The sequence below is a fragment of the Podarcis tiliguerta genome (assembly GCF_965153285.1).
Source record: "Podarcis tiliguerta genome assembly, chromosome: 12".
Classification (NCBI taxonomy): Eukaryota; Metazoa; Chordata; class Lepidosauria; order Squamata; family Lacertidae; genus Podarcis; species Podarcis tiliguerta.
In genome coordinates, this window is record NC_139545.1 from 39,829,445 (window position 1) to 39,848,077 (window position 18,633).

Here is an 18,633-nt window from a genome sequence, read left to right on the forward strand (position 1 = left end):
TGTGATGCCAAGATTCATTATTGTTTATCAGGTCTACTTACTAGTCTCTTGATTCCACCATGCTGCCGGACTGTTCTCCGGGCCCTCTTGAATCTGGCCACATTAGCAATGGTTTCAGCTGCCAAACATTTCAGATCTTGGTCTAGAGAATCAAGTATCTTAACCATGATCTGTAATCCTCCAAGATCAGCAATTGTACGTCTGATTTGTGGATTTTGGCTAATTTCCTTCAGGATTTTTAATGAGCCAATCTAATCAGAGAAGAAATTACACAAGATTGTTTAATGTGGATATAGAGTTTGATTATTCAAGTAACATATGCTAAAATACTGTACGGGTAGACAGCTGAATGCAAAGAAGGTAAAATCATGTGGGATAGTGAGACTGCTTTCTTATGAGATTGTCCCCAGAATGGATGGGGAAAGCAGGGCTAAGCAGCAAGTGCCTTCTGACTCGTGATAAGGAAAGTAGCAGGAAAAAGGCACTAGAAAGTGTGGGATAACACTTCCTTTGACACAATGTCATCTAACCTTGCTGCAAACAAAACCAGAATGAACACGCACTAAACAAGTGCCTTAGCAGTCTTGTGTTGCTGAAAGGAAGATGTCTACACAACAGAAACCTACCATTCCACAATCTTTTTCTGAGTTTCAGCTGAGCTAAGCTATGGTTAACTGTGGTTAACATCCCAGTTTCTTACTTTTCATTCTGAAAGGAGAGCAACTTCATAAACGCTAGACAGAATTTTGAGGGAGACTGAGAACGGCTCTGAAGTTCAGAGTCGTTTTATTTTCGTGTTATATTACAGACAATACTAAGCTGTAGTTGCATTAAGGAGTAAGAGACCCAGTGCTAATTGGGAAGTATCTGTCCTGGAAGTAAATATACAATTGCTGGATGACAGCTTCTAGAATCCATATAAAGCCCAATTCAATCTGACAATTGAACTCACCTTACATTTGATTTCTTCGGTATCAAGCAAATTAATCAGCACTTCAAGGCCGCCCACATCTCTGATTGCCAACTGACAAGTTTCTTGAGACAAGTTGAAATCTCTCATTGAACACAATGCAATTACAGTAGCTGTCTGGTTGCCAGCCTACAAAACAGAGAAATTTAAAATGTACAATTAAATACAACTTTGTACTATACAGTTGAGGGAGTTGGATACGTTTAGCCTGGAAAAGAGGAGATTGAGAGACAATATGATAGCCATCTTCATCTATCTCAAGGGCCGTCACATGGAAGATGGTGCAAGCTTGTAGAGTAGGACTCGAACCAATGGATTCAAGTTACAAGAAAGGAGATTTCGACTAAACATGAGCAAGGACTTTTTGATGGCAAGAGCTGTTCGATGGTGGAATGAACTCCTTCGGAAGGTGGTGGACTCTCCTTCCTTGGAGGTTTTTAAGCAGAGGTTCAATGGCCATCTGTAACGGATGCTATAGTTGAGATTCCTGACTGCCGGGGGTTGGACTCCCTGTTCAAAACTCCCATTATTCTAGGTGCATTTTGCAACAGGGAATGTCATTAGTGCAAACACTTTCTGAGCTCTGGGTGCAGTAGTGCACCTAAGATTTCAGATTAAACCTGCAGAATGGAAGGAAAGGGGGACCTTTTTCTGCCTCCCCACTTCCAGCTACTCTCTTAAGACTGGTTAAGAGACCCTCTTAAGAATATTAGGGGGGTGGGCAGGGGAAGGACTACTAGACATGTGAAAAATGAATGTAATATTTTAGCTGATGTTCATTCATTTTCAGCTTTGTCTTCTTGTTATAAAAAAGCACACCTAGACATTCCATTGTTGTGCTAACAACCTAGGTTTAAGGTGCCATCTAGCTCCTAGTTTTCATATCTCAGTTTATAACACTGGTTGGACTAGATCAAACATAGGCAAACTCAGCCCTCCAGATATTTTGGCACTACAACTCCCATTATCCCTACCTAACAGGACAAGTGGTCAGGGATGATGGGAGTTGTAGTCCCAAAACTTCCGGAGGGCTGAGTTTGCCTATGCCTGGACTAGATGACCCATGGGTCCCTTCCGACTCTATGATTCTAAGAAATATTCTGACACAGAAAAGGCATAGCTAGAAAGAGGACAGAGTAATAAACACAAACAAAATGAAACAGGACAATAACCATATTGTATCCTTTTTGTTAGAGTCTATTTGTTCATTTATTTCTGATTACTTTTTATTATTTATTTTATTACTACAGCGCCCACTGAAGAAAGCCCTCTGGGTGGTTTACAAAAGTCAGTATCATACATACACTATCCTACAAAACCATATAACAATCCCCATTAAAGCAACATAAAGATCAAAACATTTTACCAAAAGCTACCATAAAAACAAATCAACATAAAATTAAATGAAGACCAGCCTAAAACCAGTAAGAAGAAACCAATTTGTCCAATCTAAAAGCATTAGAACATTTGAAATTAAAAGTTCTGCGAGACTGGCACCAAAAAGATTGTCATTTTATTTCTTTATTCCTTTATTTGGACAGCACCAGTGAAGTATAAATATTTCCAAGTCTGTTCAATCAAAGGTATATCTAAATCTGAACTATACTCTTCCTAGCACTGGGTATATATTTATCTATTATATCGTGGCTGACATACAACAATGACATTCAATAGCCTTCTTCCACCTGCCTTGCTCCACCCTCCAGTCTCTGCTTCTCAATTTGTATTGTATTATTTTATGCACTGTGGCTTGCCGTTGTTTTACTGATTGTAGTTTAGAAATTATTTAATGTAATTGTTAAAAGTGGATTTCTGTTTAATTTTTTATATGCTGATACTTAATATTATTCTGTACTATTCTAATGATTGTTGAATGTTACTTTATTTCATGTACGTTGCTTATTTTAAAGTTATGTTTTATTATCACATTTTTGCATTGCATTAGATTGTTATAAGGTGTACATTCTTTGTTTCTTCGGCTTGTAAACCGCCTTGGGTGTTGTAAGATAGAAAGACAGTACAGTGGTACCTCGGGTTACATACGCTTCAGGTTACAGATTCCGCTAAGCCAGAAATAGTACCTTGGGTTAACAACTTTGCTTCAGGATGAGAACAGAAATCGTGCTCTGGCAGCGCAGCGGCAGCAGGAGGCCCCATTAGCTAAAGTGGTGCTTCAGGTTAAGAACAGTTTCAGGTTTAGAACGTACCTCCGGAACGAATTAAGAACTTAACCCGAGGTACCACTGTATACAAATTAAAAGTGATGATGAATGACGATGATTCAATAAGGATGTGTTATGGAAAATCTAGGTGTGAGGCTGCTCAGTCTCCCAGCTCGTCAGGCCGACCCGCGGGTCCTTGCGGAATAAAGGAAGGAGTCCAGCCAACCGGAGCAAATAGCTGTAAACCAAAGTTTATTGCGCAATAGGTTCAAAGAGCAAATTTGAACCCCGAGGATGGGGTGACAAAGACTTTTAAAACTTTCCCACCATATCGCAGAATACAGTTCGTACAGCATCATTGCTACATCACTGACATGTCACAAAAGGGGAGGGGTTAACCTTGGCAAACATGTCCAGACAAGTCCTTGGTACAAGATTAGCATAAGCAGACATGGCAGGGCAAATCTCAGGTATAAGATTAGCATAGACAAATATGTCTTAAGTACCCACTACCCAAAAGTATAATAGAAGTTCCTTTACATGTCTGGAGCCCGAGGCAAGTCAGGTGATGAGATCTGGCTTCCTTTGGCTAACAATGAGCCCAGCAATTGTCACCTCTGGGAACTTTCTGGAGTCCTTTTTCAAGGGGAAAATAGCTTTGGAATGGAGGAAACTGGGAAAGGAGATGATTTTATATTATTTTTAAAGCTAGGTAACTTCCCTGAGCTGTCAAGGTGAAAGGATACATTCAGGAATAATATCTGTAACATTTAACTTTAAAGATGTGGCCCCCCCTCCGGTAATTTCCGTAACAGATGCAATTCTAATCCCACCCCATCTTGACGGTGGAGTGGCAGGTAAAATAACATGCAGACATCTCTAAGCTGGCCTCTGCAGGGGGAGAGTACCGCCAGCAGAAAGCCCTGAAATGAGGTGTTTCAGTGTGACATTGGGCACTTTGGAGCCCCAACAATCCCAAGAAAGATTTGATTCTAGGAGCAATCAGGAGAAGTAGCCTGGAGCTGTTGCAGCAAAATACCTCCCCCCTCTTTTTTGCCCTGGCATTCGATTGGGTGGCGGATCTGTCACTCCATTCTTTGCAAAAATGCTAAAGCAAGTATCTATTCACTCACAATAAATCTCAAGTAAAAAATATCCTTTTTTTTCTCTGCTTTTCAGGATTGCTTACACAGTTTAATATAGATTTTTTAAAGCAAAACCACAATAAAATATTTTTCATATGCTCTGACACATTAGTTCTATAGCATAACCATTACTACTGGTTGCCACTGGTTGCTTTCAAGGGCAAGTCTTAACAAACATGGAAATGGTTAGTTTTCTATTAAGTGTCCACAAAAGCTGCATCATGTTGTTACAGCCATTGAAATCGGATACAGTATGTTGGATGCAAAATAAATTCTACTGGCATTGCAACATTCACTTTTAAAGCTTTAAATTAAAGGCAGATTTCATTTCAGAAAGTCTAGCCCTTCTTATAGGATGGTTCAGCATAAATATCCACAAATTTAAATGAAAATATAATGTGAATTCTAAAAAGAATGTGTACCATGCTCACAGAGAAAACGTTTTCTAACCAATCTCTGGGCGGCAGCTGAATTTCAGCATCAAGGCAAATGACAGCTGTAAATAAAGAAAGCCATCCTTCTGAAAATATAAGAAATAGCCCGTTTAACTCAGTGGGTTTAAAGGAACAATAACAATTACAGTATTACACAATGCAAAAAAATGTAGAGAGGTGAATACCAAACCGCATACATTAGTTAATACAAAACAATTACAAATATGAAACTTTGTCTGCCTAATGACTTTTCTTGTGAGTAAGCCAAAGTAAGGGGAAATAATGGAAAGATGTCTCTGTTACTCCTTATAGAAATTTCTCACTTGGTTAGCACAATGGGTCTGGTTCACAAACTCCACAGGCTCCTTGGAGTCCATATGGCTCTTGTAGAATTCGATTCTGAGCATTCTCTTCTACACAGATCACATCCAAAAGAGAAGCCAATGTCTCATTTCCCTGCATATATTCCTATTTCGACTACTCTGTGGGACAAAAGGAGCTCTGTTGTCAACCAAAGGAGACCTTTTGACAGAGAGATTATAAAAAGGACTCCGGCACACATGGATGGATACGGGAATATATTACAAACTGCTGTCATATCTGCTTGACTATACCTGCCCCCTTTTGAAAATGCAAGAGGGGAAAAAAGAGATGTTCCTCTATATGCACCCATTAATATTATATCTTCCAAAGCACTGTTGTTATTGAACAAGCTTTAAAACGTGTTAACGTTTGTAAGCACAATTTTAAAAGCTAGGCTTACAAGACTTTAAATGTGAGCGATCTAGAGCAGTATTGTCAGGTTCTTGGGGTTTTTTGGGGGGGGGAGAGGTGAATCAAGCAATATAGATTTAGCAGCCATTATCTTAATCAACTAATGAAGGAGCTGGGAAGTTTGACTCTTAAAAGGCTATGCTCTGATTACATCTCAGGTTCCATGAGGGCTAAGCTTACTGCATCACAGCAAAGTATATTGCTAATTAAATGAAACTGTGATGCAAAGTTCAGCTTTTTAATTTGAAACGATATTTAGTTTATGCACAACTTTTACTTAAGCAGGTGTATTACTAATACTACTATTTATTTAGAAATATCCTTTTATTGGCTGAAGGTGATTTACAAAAATACCATAAAAAGAACTAAAAAAGCTTATATATATATATATATATATATATATGCTTTCGTAGATTTTCACGGGTACAGGAATGCAGGTTTTGGTGTCTTCGGGTGTCTTCCCGTGTAAAAGTTGGGGTGTCTAGGCGACGTTTCGACGAGGTCTCACTCGTCATCTTCAGGCTGGTGCTTTCGGCTTCTTGTTACTGGAACAGAGCAGGATCTCAGTGTTTGAGTTCCTATAAATACTGTTGAGGAGGTGTGGTGTATAGCCTCCAATGTTCTGGGCAGAGAGGAGGTTCCCAGGCTAGTGTGCCTTTTCTTCTTTTGTTCCTTAATTACTTGAGGGATATCTTGAGTGATTTCTTGAGTGATTTCCTGAATCCCACTTAGGTGGGTCATTAGGTGTGGATTAGTTGCTAAAGCCTTCGTGTCTTGAACTCTTGAACTTTGTGAAGAGTTTTTCTGAGAAGATGGCTGTACTGCACTTGGTTGTGCTCTGGCTTGGCTTCGTGTATAGGGGCGAGCTGTGGTTTTGTGGCCTGTGCCAGCCAGATCTGTGTAGGGATTGCAGGGGGGTGCAGCATCCGGAGGTGCCACCCTGGTTTGGCTACTGGATGGTGTCTGTAATTTATCTGTGGAGAGGGTCTGGGTTTGGGTCTGGTGTGGTTGATTGGTGATGGCGTTCTGTGTGCCTCTGGATCTGGTGTCAGATTTTGTGGGGAGGGCTAATTTCCAGATGTCTGGCAAGCGGGATGTGTCGTCACGCTTGTTCATGTTGTGAGGGTGTTTCTCTATCTCGATGGCTTCCATGATTATTCTCTTGTGGTGATGTTCCATGTTAAAGAGCAATTTGGAATCTGCAAAATTAATTTCGTGTCCTGTTTCTTTCATGTGTTGGAAAAGAGAGGAAGTTTTTTCTTCTTTTTTGACGGCATTCTTGTGTTCTGCGATCCGTGCATTTATTCGTCTGTTTGTTTGTCCAATGTACGTGGCTGGGCAGACTTTGCAGGGTATTTCATAGACCCCTTGGTTTTCCAACTGAATTTTATCCTTGGGGTTTCTGAGGATATTGGCTATTTTTTGGTTGGTGCAAAAGGCTGTTTTGATATTGTGTTTATGGAGGATTTTGCTAATTTTATCTGTAGTGCCCTTGATATAAGGAAGGAGGGCTATGCCATTGTTTTCTTCTGTGTCTTGGTTTTTGGGGGGTGTTTCTTTTTGGATTAGCTTCGTAACCCTGTTTTGCTGGTATCCATTGGCAATTAACACATTTGAGAGATTCTGTAACTCAGTTGTCAAGTGGTCTTCGTCAGCCAGGCGTTTGGTTCTGGAGATGAGAGTCTTGGCTACGGAGTTTATTTGTGCAGGGTGGTGGTGTGATTGTGCATGTAAGTAGCGGTTGGTGTGTGTTTTTTTCCGGTAGATAGTGTGTCCTAGGGAGCCATCAGGTTTTTTGTAGATTAGGACGTCAAGGAAGGGAAGTTGGTTGTTGGCTTCTATTTCCATAGTGAATTGTATTTTGGGGTGTAGGCTGTTGAGATGTGTGAGGAAGCTATCCAGTTTTTCCTTCCCGTGTGGCCAAATTACAAAGGTGTCGTCAACATATCTGAGCCAAAGTTTGGGTTTGTGTTCTGACTTGTCTAAAGCATTGGTTTCAAAGTGTTCCATGTACAGGTTAGCGATGACCGGTGAGAGGGGTGATCCCATAGGTGCTCCTTCTATCTGTTTGTATCTTTGTCCATTGTGGATGAAGTACGTGTTGGTTAGGCAGTGGTTGGTCAGGTCCAAGATGTATTCGGGGGGATTGTATTTGTTTTGAATGGCTGTCAAGGCTTCATTAATGGGCACTTGTGTGAAGAGAGATACAACATCGAAGCTCACAAGTAGGTCATTGGGTTGTAGGTTTTGCTTCTTTATTGTTTCTATGAACTGGAACACACATACATACACACACATACACACACACATGAGAGAGAGAGAAACAATACAAAATGAAATGAAAACTTAAGGTATTATGTGGTTGCACTGCTTGTTGGAATGAAGGTGTTAAGTATCCCAGTATGATCTTAGCACAGGGTTTTTGTTTTTTGTTTCAAAGAAAAACACAAGCGTGTTTCTAAATGTTCGTTTTTCTGCTCCAACTTTTCATTCTATTTTGCAGAACACAGGTCAAGCTGCAACTTGTTAGAGATGAGTTATGGACAAGTATAACTGAGTTATGGAATAATTCCTTGCCCCATTTCCTGAATCCTCTGGAGTTCTTGGGCTACAGCCTGGCAGTGAATAAAACATACAGATTAAAATAACCAGGGCCAGTGGAAAATCATAACCATGATAAAAATCACAGATTCCATAATGTTCACATTACATGTCTGTAGTGCGTGGAAAATGACTATTGTTTAAGAGCTAATTAAGGACTGACACCGTCGGGCCTGGTATGTCTCAATAACAAGGGAGTGCATGCAGTAAAATTCAGATTAAAACTATTACCAGGTTTTCTGCTAACAAAACAGAATAAAAAATAATAATCACAAGACACAGAAAGAACCATTCTTTCCATATTGGAATCAAAGGGTGGTACTGGGCCATTGCTTATACCTCTCAGCTACATGACTCCCTGACCTCTTCATCTTGCAAAGCGTACAGAACGTACATTGAGGGAGACTAAACATAATCTGGACTGTGGCTTGTCTCTCGCTGCTGGTAGCCAAGATTTGCACTTGGCAAAAGGAGAAGGGCAGAAATGGGAAAGATGAAGCAGACTGGCAGAGGCACTGGGCCTGTCATTCATATCACTGGTTCCCAGGGAAGACTGTAGCGCAGTCTCGCCCAAACTGCTGCCTTCCAGACATTTTGCACTACAACTCTCATCACTCCCAATCAACGTGCGATGCGTAGTCCAAAACGTCTGGAAGGCTACAGAAGGCTGCTCTAGAGTGTGGCGAGTTCCTCCTAAACGCTCCGCAAACAGCAATAAATTGGGACACTTCGTTGTTCATTTTGTTCTGATATGGTGAGGAACTTGACCATTATGTGACGTAAGCACCAGCGGCTAGCAAACACATACTGGATTTCGCACCTGTAAGAAATAGCAACACTGATATATGAAATTCATCTTTCTGAGGCCTAAATTGCACACTGCGCATTTTAACGGCAACCTGATGGCACCTAAGTGATTAAAAAGTCCCTTCTGTGGGTGGAAACTGGGAATAGAGGAGCAGGAGGTACAAGGCATCACTGCTCCAACCTCAACTCGCAGACACACAGCAGGAGATGAACCACCACCACCGAAGCTTGCACACATGCATCTAAAACCTCTCCATAAGCTGGTTTATGCAGTCAACATGTATAGGAAACAAATTTGGAGAAAAATTAAATGATGTGCTTTCCCTTCAGCAATGAGAATCAGGGCATTGGGAAAAGGGGTGGGTGCCGAGACTGGCTCAGTGTTTTACAGCAATATTGTTAAGTGCACTTTTTGAAAGAATGCATACCCTCCAACACATTGAGTCCCAAAACCAGGATGCACATCTCCCGTCCGTGCTCCTGCATGAGTCACGTGACCCACACGAGATCACAGAGCCACTTTTTTCAGGGCCATGGTCTAATGGCACACAAAAACATATGCTTCGGGGCATTGCTTTTTAGGGCGAGACCTTGGTGCAAAATTGCACAAGATCACAGCGACCAAAACGGCAACCATGCTCTCGCGGGGGGGAAATGAGATGTCCCAGTTTTTCTGGGACACTTGCAGGTTATGAGAGTGTACTTTTTTGTGTGCTTTTTTTTTGCCAGCTCACATGGGCATTTGGTGTCACTGCTGGTGCTGCAGTGCACAAAAGCCTTTTAAACTAAAGGTAAGGACTCTTAAGGTTTGTGCGAGTCTACTCTGTTTTTCACTTAAACCCTGAGGTCCACCAAGTGGAGCCAGGTACAAAATAGTGGCTCAGAAAGGTGCAACAAGGAACTCTGAGCACACACTAAGCTTGGAACCCAAGCTTTCTTGATATCTGCAGCCTAATTTAGGAGAGAGAAAAACTGTGATTGTTGTTGTTGTCACTATCATTAAACCAATGGGAGGTGAAAATTCTGCTGGCCTAATACAAATTACTCAGAGATAAAGCAACAGATGCTGATCAACTTTCACTCCTGTTTCATCACCAAGCTTCTACGACGCTCCCATAGACCAATCAGAGGACACATGGCAAGGACATCACTTCGGAAACTGGTGCTTCTGTCTGATGTCAAATGCCAGAGAAAGTACTGCACACTTCTCAAAGTGGGGCTGATAATAGGGGAGGAAGCTGAGGACGAACTGCTCTCAGCATCTGGCAAGAGTTGCAGCTGCCACAAGTGGGTGTGGGGTCATGGCTGGGCCTGCAACAGTGTCTGCGAAAGAAATTTAACAAGACTAATCTGGGAAGAACCATTGCTTCTTCAGGCTGTCAAGGAAACAACAAGCAGCTGAGCCTGAATAAAAAGTTGGGCAATTTAGTTGCAATGGAGCCAATGGATTTTCCAAGGGAAAACTAAACCATATGAACAGAGTATTTAACTACAAGGGGAACAATGCTTTCAGGGAATAAACAATTCACTGGCTCAGCAAGCATACGTCTTAAACTCACTGAAGAAGACTACTGAGATCTCAGGGCAAGTCTGAAAAATTACATCTCTCAGATTGTGGCATCTGATTCAAACATGCAGTACATGGGCCCGCATGCCATATGATAGCATGTGGAATATTACCTAGTTTTGATCAGTTTAAAGAATTTTGTTTTCTTTTTTAAAAAAGTGATATAAAGAATAAGAAAAGAAAACAATTTAAAGACAATTCTACCCACGACGTCCCACCCTGCAAAAACTCTGAATTTTCAGTTGCCAGATGGACACCCATTTCAGCCTCTGAACGTAGAACATCTGAGTACCTTGAGCCTTGTTGGATTGGTCCAAAAATCAGTCTAATCCAACATAATGTTTCACATAATGGCTGACCAGGTAATTCCAGGAAGCCCATAATAAGTCCTCCCCATTCCCCCCCCCCCCGAACCATGAATCCAGTAGCATATCCATATAGCCTCTCGAAATGACATTTCTATTTAGCTGCTCTGCTTAAAAGCCCTTGTGGTTTTAAGAGGTGGTGCAAGGAATGGATGCCAATTGTGGCACAAGCTATAAGGGTATCTATTGTTGAGAAATCCCCTAGAGAGAGCAGCTTGCACAGCTTACACACGAGTCACATCAAAGGATTTGACATTTAATTAAATTGTTGAACTGTAAACTAATTATGCACAGGGCATACGTAATTAGCCTTTTTGAGGATGTCCAGCTTGGCTGCTCCATAATGGGCAGATTATGGACTGTCAATAACTCCTCAATTAGATGGGACAGTCAACATAGTTTTGGATCCTTTTTATTTGCCAGATATACCTGAGTTTTGGTCCAAGCACCAGTAATTAGCTGGAGCTAACCATAGTTTAGACGTCAAACTTGAAGAAGAAGAAGAAGAAGAGTTTGGATTTGATATCCCGCCTTTCACTCCCCTTCAGGAGTCTCAAAGCGGCTAACAGTCTCCTTTCCCTTCCTCCCCCACAACAAACACTCTGTGAGGTGAGTGGGGCTGAGAGACTTCAAAGAAGTGTGACTGGCCCAAGGTCACCCAGCAGCTGCATGTGGAGGAGCGGAGACGCGAACCCGGTTCCCCAGATTATGTGACTACCGCTCTTAACCACTACACCACACTGGCTCTATCATGCTTTGTGCTCTAGGGATGCAGACATTTTGTTCCTACTTCATCTTTCCTGAGAATCCCGATGCTTTCCAAAACTGGGACCTCCCAAGGCTAGAGCAACATCCCAAACCATGCTTCTGTTTGTTGTTCAAATTTAACATCAAATCACTGTTTACTCCAAGTGTGGAAGGCAAACCAGCTTCAAATGGTGGTTTCACATCCTGGTTTGGCAGCCACTTCCAAACCATGGTTTGCAAAACCCACTGTGTTAAATTGAAGTGCTTGGCCTTTACATCTGAACTATCTCACTGCTTTATTTGAATGCCAAATATCTCGGGATTGTTGTCAAATGAAAAGATGTGAAGGATTGTTGGCTGTGACTGCATTCCTACCTTCATTCTCAGAATTTAATATGTAACTTGTACTCTGCATTGTCGTAATCCTTTGAATGGGGACCCACCTAACTTGCTATGCCATTACTTTAAGCTTTTGTGTTATACAACTCATCCTTATCTCCAATTTCCATTGATGTCATGTTTAGGGCAGTGCTTTCTTCTTGCATACTGTTGCGTTCCTATCTGCCTACATGTCTCCCGAGGTAAGTGGCTCCTGGTTTCTTTTGATGCAAAGCAATTCCAGTTGAACCAGTCCTATTGTTTATTGAGAGGCAATCAATGTTAGATCAGGATCCATTGTTGGAAGAACTTCCTTCTCTAAAGATCTCTGCATTGGCAGAGATATTGTGAATCCCCTAGAAAAGACCACAAGGTGGACTAGAGCAGCACTGTTGTCACTCCAGGCCAAGACTCTTAGAGTCCATCATTTCAGGCCAATATAATTTGTGATACAATCCAGGTGGCAGAATATTTTGGGTTTCCAAGTCAAACACAAGTGGTCTATCACATGAGACATTAGATCAGGTAAAACAACTGCAGGTGTCCCTCGGCAACAAGCTCTTATGGCGCTAAGCACCATGGCTCTTTTTCTTTATCATAGCAGAAACAGGCATCAGCAGGAGTGGTGACACACTGTTAGCTTATGTACATAACATGAATTACACTGTGTCCTACAGGAATCCAGTGGTGGTCCTCAACCACTTAAACTGCAGTGAATGCTTGTTTCCAAACTCTGCTAGAATATAGTAATGTGGAAGAGTAGAACTGAGAAAGTATACAACACAGTACTTAAAAAGCAAAGTAATTTTGAATCTCTACATTTATGAATGCCCTTCTTTAGGCATTCAATTGATTACATTATTTAATTATCTGGGGTTTTTCCTGACAAAAGGTTGACTCTATATGCTTCAATCTTTAACTTTTGTGACTACTACAGTCATAAATTTTCCTTTATCAACCAACAGAGTTTTGAAGAGCCAGCATTATCTTTTCTTTCCTTCCTCCCCTTTCGGCCTTTTCTTCTTCTTGTAGAGTTCCCTTCTTTCCTTTCGAGTGCTATTTGCATGAGCAATTACATTACCATCTACACTTAATGGATCGTGAAGGGAAAAAAATCGAGTATAACTAGTTCATAACTCATTTTCCAGCTGCTATCTGTGCAGCTAATTTGATCCAGCAACATCATACAGTGCTTAAAACAATCCATCCAGCAAAAAAGAATGAAACAAATTAAAAGGCTTGTATAACTTTTGACATTTATGGAAGGGTCTAGAGGAAAGCAGTCTCTCGATTTTTTCCCTAAGCCAATCTTAAGCAATTCAACTTTCCACTCTATGATTATGAGCATCTAAATCCAAGCAGATAACAAGAGGCAAATAAACATTTATTTTGGAAAGCTACTATGATGGATATATGGCCTAATTAGGAGCACAGCAAAGGACAACGCAACAGGACTGTCACCACACTTCCCTTTCATGTAGGGAGCCTGCGAGTCACTGTTTATCATTCACCCTTCTCTTTTGCAATCTACAATGGTCTTTTAGCAGCTATTTCCCCCTCTGTCATCTGCAGAACATTAATTTGTCACAAGGTTTGAAGACTTTTTTTGTAACTGAAAATTGATTTGGAACTGTTGATAGTCTTTATTTATATGTATATCGTGAATTGGCTCGACTGTTGACTATTGTCTTCCCCCAGCCTTTAGTAATGAAGACATTAAATACAAATGTTCTATTATTTATGGAATTGATAGTGTTGCCTATGAAACACAGCCTGTGCCAAACTATACATGAAAAGTACCGTATTTTTCGCTCCATAAGACACACTTTTTTCCCTCCTAAAAAGTAAGGGGGAATGTCTGTGCGTCTTATGGAGCGAATGTGTGGTCGATCGCTGGCTCCCTTTCCAGCCTCACCCCCTTGCCCAGGCCTCCATTGTTGAATGTTCTGCAGACGGAGGCTGTTTGTTTCCCCAGCAACATGTGACTGGCTGATTAGATTATCTGTCTGGAAACTGTAGAAACAGCTCCCTTTCCTTTCCTAAAGAAGCTGCAGAACTGTGAGTTGAACCCCATAAAAACAAGTTTTTTTCCCCTTTGCAAAGTAAGCTCAACAACTTTGAGCTGATCCTCAAAAAACAGGGGCTTTTCCCCTTTCCTCCTCTAAAAACTAGGTGCGTCTTATGGTCAGGTGCATCTTATGGAGCAAAAAATACAGTAGTACATGCAAGGTACGTTAGAAGATCGGGCGGGGGAGCTGGAGGAACAAAGAGATAGGTCTAATTGGAATGACTAACTAATTTTGTACCTCTTGCCTAAAAGAACAGATTGGACCAGCCTGGGTAGCTCAGTTGGTTAGAGCGTGGCACTGATAACACCAAGGGTGAGGGTTCGATTCCCATATGGGACAGCTGCATACAGAGGTTTGGACAAGATGATCTTCAAGGTCCCTTCCAACTCTACAATTCGATGATTCATTGATTCTATGAGATTTCTCAACACTCAGTTCAAGGCCCTGGCTCAGGTGTCCCATTTGTCAGCAATGGCAGTGGCCAGGAAACAGGGAAGGGGGTAGTGGAACCCAATATGTAATTTTAGGCAGGCAGAGATTCATCTGGTGTGCCAGGGTTTTGGAAATCCCATTGTCTCTCATCACCCTCATGCCATGAGCCTTATGAATGGCCATGCTCAAGGTATGTTCACCAAATGAAATAGAAATTAGAGGAAAGATCAGCTAAAAATGAATACATCTGCCTGCCAACAGGTGTATGCATGGTTGTTGTTTTTTAACACACACGCAATAGCGAGAGGGGAAATCAAACAGAAGTGTAGAGTAATCCATCACAGCAGTTAATTAGAGTAAGCATCGCTGGAAGAAATAACTAATCAATTATGAAATCAATTAGCAAAGAAGAATTAATTCCAGAGGGAGCAGGTGTTTAAACGCCGCAGGGAAGAAAGCAGACAAGGAGTCTGAGGTGGAAGGATTGGAATTAACACAACAACATATTCTGAACTACAAATGGCAATGAAAACTATTGAGTAAAAGACACACAACAACAACAACAACAACAACAACCCTGGAACGTCACATAAAAACACAGTAAAATAAGACCAGAACTGACCAAGTGATTAAAAGCTCTTCTTCAAGAAAGGGCGGAATGAAATGAACTGTCACTGAAGACAAGAGGCAACTCAGAAGCCTCAGAGAGTGATGGCACTTTTCTACCTTTCAAGCAAGTGGAAGCATAATGATATCCCCCTGGGCGGTGTCCTAGAGGCCTCTGGAGAACCCTTGGTCTCCCATCATCCTCACATCATGAGCCTATGAACTCCTCATGGCTTGCTTGTATCATGTTTCCTGCAACTAGCAAGTGTGTGTATGGCACAATAATAGAACTCCTGTGTGTTGCTTGATAGTTTAAGAACACAAATTTGCAATAATCATCTAATGCTAGTTTATGTTTCTTCATACTTCTGTCATAGTCAAGCAGAAGTGTTCTGGAATTAATTATATATGCTTTATCTGTATAGACCAAGTCTGCTGTTCTTCCTAGTCTTCCAGACAAGAAATGGGAGATAAAAGGCCATGCTCTTTAAATTTAATAGAAATTCTTACATGGCGTTTTCATATGTATGTCATAGATAACATAGGAAAGTGGAAAGAAATTGAGGGTCTTCCATTTTAAAACAAAGCACAATAAATAGTTTTGTTTTTCATTATAGCTACAAAACTGATACTGTGGGTCACTGGTTTACTTTTACAGAAAAGAGATTTATGCTGTTGTTGTTTTGCTCTTGTTTAGATCCTTGCTTGTACAAAGATTGCATGTCTGCTCCTGTATCTCTGCATTTTCTTTCATTTTCAGAGGCAAAAATAAATACAGCTCCACATGACAGTCTTTTTTTTGCCCGTTGCAGCAAATCAGAAACCTGAACCTCAAGTTTGTATAACTGTCATGTAAGAAAACAAACTCGTGAGGATAAAGAGCTTCAATCTGAGTGAATCTTATACAAAGCTGCATACAGTCCTATTTATCACGCCTTCTCCAAATGTAGATACTTATGTAGACAAAACAGCACCATCCGTGCACAACAGAGATGTTACCAGCAGACCTGGGAAAAAATTCAAGTTTTCCAGAACTCCAAATACTTAGTGAGGGAAACCCCAAACAGCCCAATAAACACTGAGCATGCTCAGTGAACACTGGAATGCTAACAAACAGCTGGGCAGAGGTCAGAAAACTGGGAGGTGAGAGGGTAATTGAGTATCCTGGGAAACGGCATGGCTGGCTAGCTGGCATTCTGACTAGAAATTTGTTGCTGATCCCACTGGTATCAGTGGTCAATGAATTTTCTCTCTCTCTGGATTAGCAAACTGTGGACACAATCCTCAGTCTGCTGGACTGAAACAGCCTTGCTATTCCACTCAGATTCAACATGCATACCAGTGGAGCATGACTGATGCTGCGATCATAGGCATTTGTTTGGAGTAAAAATGGAATTGCAGGTACTCCTAAAAAATAAATAAGTTAAAGCTTCCAAAAGAGAAAAATGGTGCAATTTGAATAGCAACATGGGAGAAAAGAAACAAACTGGAATGAAGTTTCGTATTCAGTTAGAACACAAACACAATTTTATTATTCGCAGCGTTCTAAATAAAAGTTAAAGTTTGTTTACCTTTATATATTTCACTAATTTTTGAATTTGCCAATATTCCGATGGCAAATCAGTGTTAATCTCCTGGTGGCGTTCAGGTTGTTCATCTTCCTCTTCACTCTCTGAGGAACTTTCACTAACATCTTCAGACTTTGCTGGAAGCTTACTAAACAAAAAAAATAAATAAAACCACTTACATTAGATATTATGGACAGAAAGATGAAATCTATCAGACAGTTTTGGTGTGCAACTTCATCCTAATGTGGTTTCCAGAGAGCCCTTATGCATGCCACACTGAAATGGTAATCTGCATATAATGCATATTAGCAACCTTTCATGTAGTCATGCAGGCACTGTTTATTATGATCGTAAAACTAGTGTAGGTGTTGGAACACTTGTTATTATTATGATTTATTAAATTTGTATACTGCCTCCATCCATAAATTTCAGAGCGGTTCACGACATAAAAAATACAAGCTAATAAAACACGAAATACCTAATCAAAACAAAAGCTAACCAGTAACACACACCGCCACACACATTTCATTCTGAGGACTTTGTTGTTGTTTAGTCGTTTAGTCGTGTCCGACTCTTCGTGACCCCATGGACCAGAGCACACCAGGCACTCCTGTCTTCCATTGCCTCCTGCAGTTTGGTCACACTCATGTTTGTGGCTTCGAGAACACTGTCCAACCATCTCGTCCTCTGTCGTCCCCTTCTCCTTGTGCCCTCCATCTTTCCCAGCATCAGGGTCTTTTCCAGGGAGTCTTCTCTTCTCATGAGGTGGCCAAAGTATTGGAGCCTCAGCTTCACAATCTGTCCTTCCAGTGAGCACTCAGGGCTGATTTCCTTCAGAATGGATAGGTTTGATCTTCTTGCAGTCCATGGGACTCTCAAGAGTCTCCTCCAGCACCATAATTCAAAAGCATCAATTCTTCGGCGATCAGCCTTCTTGATGGTCCAGCTCTCACTTCCATACATCACTACTGGGAAAACCATGGCTTTAACTATGCGGACCTTTGTTGGTAAGGTGATGTCTCTGCTTTTTAAGATGCTGTATAGGTTTGCCATCGCCTTTCTCCCAAGGAGCAGGCGTCTTTTAACTTTAGTATCGCATAACCAAAACATTTAAACATGCATCATCTCTGCAACACTTAACAACAGTCCAGTAAGGTATACTCCGTATACCAAGCTGAAGCCAAGACAGACTGGCTTAGCATCTGAGCTCATGCTCTGAAGGACAAACTAGATGTAGGTTGGGGACACATGGAGTGTCTCCTCACAATTTTTGATTTTACTTTATTGCAGCATTGGGAGGTTCCCACGTGCCATTTTTCCCCAGTCAACTTTCCCTACCCAAGCAGCTTTTCTCTTACATAGAGGGGGGGAATACATGGACACAGTATCGTTTATTTGTGTGCATTTAGAACAGAACACCGAGGTGGGCAGAATCTTTCCTGGGAAACAAAATGTTAAGCACTCTTCCCCACCCCACAACCCATCTGCTCCACTAATATTATGTTATAGCTGTTTTATAATCAAGTTGGCTAGTTTCAATAACTAACTTCATTATGTTACGTTTACACAATCCACTGTTGTGTCCCACACAGGGTAGGGGATATCTATTTATTTAACATCAAAATTATTTGTTACGACCCATATTATTAGTTCATGTTGATGAACTCTCTGAAATCAGAGAAAGAATGTGACTGACTATGACAACTCTTGGAAGGGAGGCATTCATTTGCTTTTCAGATTTTGATACCAGATCAGCCCCACAACATTAAATAAAATAGAGACACGGGGAAGAGATTACAAAAAAAATAAAAACAAAAACTCGCCTGGAAGGGATACTTCAATTCCAAGAGCAAAGGCTTTTTAAAAAATCAATCTGTCCCTGTACCCTGGTTAAGAAATGTGAGCTAAGGAACTGTCTGTTAAGAGCCAAGTTACTGGTACAGTAAGCCAAGCAATCATCTCCTCTCTGACCATGATTGGAAAAATGGTAGCAGATGCAAGGATGAGA

At 41.1% G+C, this 18,633-nt stretch overlaps 1 protein-coding gene across 1 annotated transcript in view; it reads right to left on the reverse strand.

Moving 5' to 3' along the window:
* ODAD2 (outer dynein arm docking complex subunit 2) overlaps positions 1-18,633 on the reverse strand; it is a 161,933-nt gene that overhangs the window by 124,548 nt on the left and 18,752 nt on the right. The window contains exons 10-12 of the mRNA XM_083407204.1: positions 16,629-16,773; positions 953-1,099; positions 42-251 (exon numbers count right to left, since the gene is read on the reverse strand). Coding sequence (XP_083263330.1) covers positions 42-251; positions 953-1,099; positions 16,629-16,773 — 502 coding nt within the window. The remainder of the gene's footprint in view (positions 1-41; positions 252-952; positions 1,100-16,628; positions 16,774-18,633) is intronic.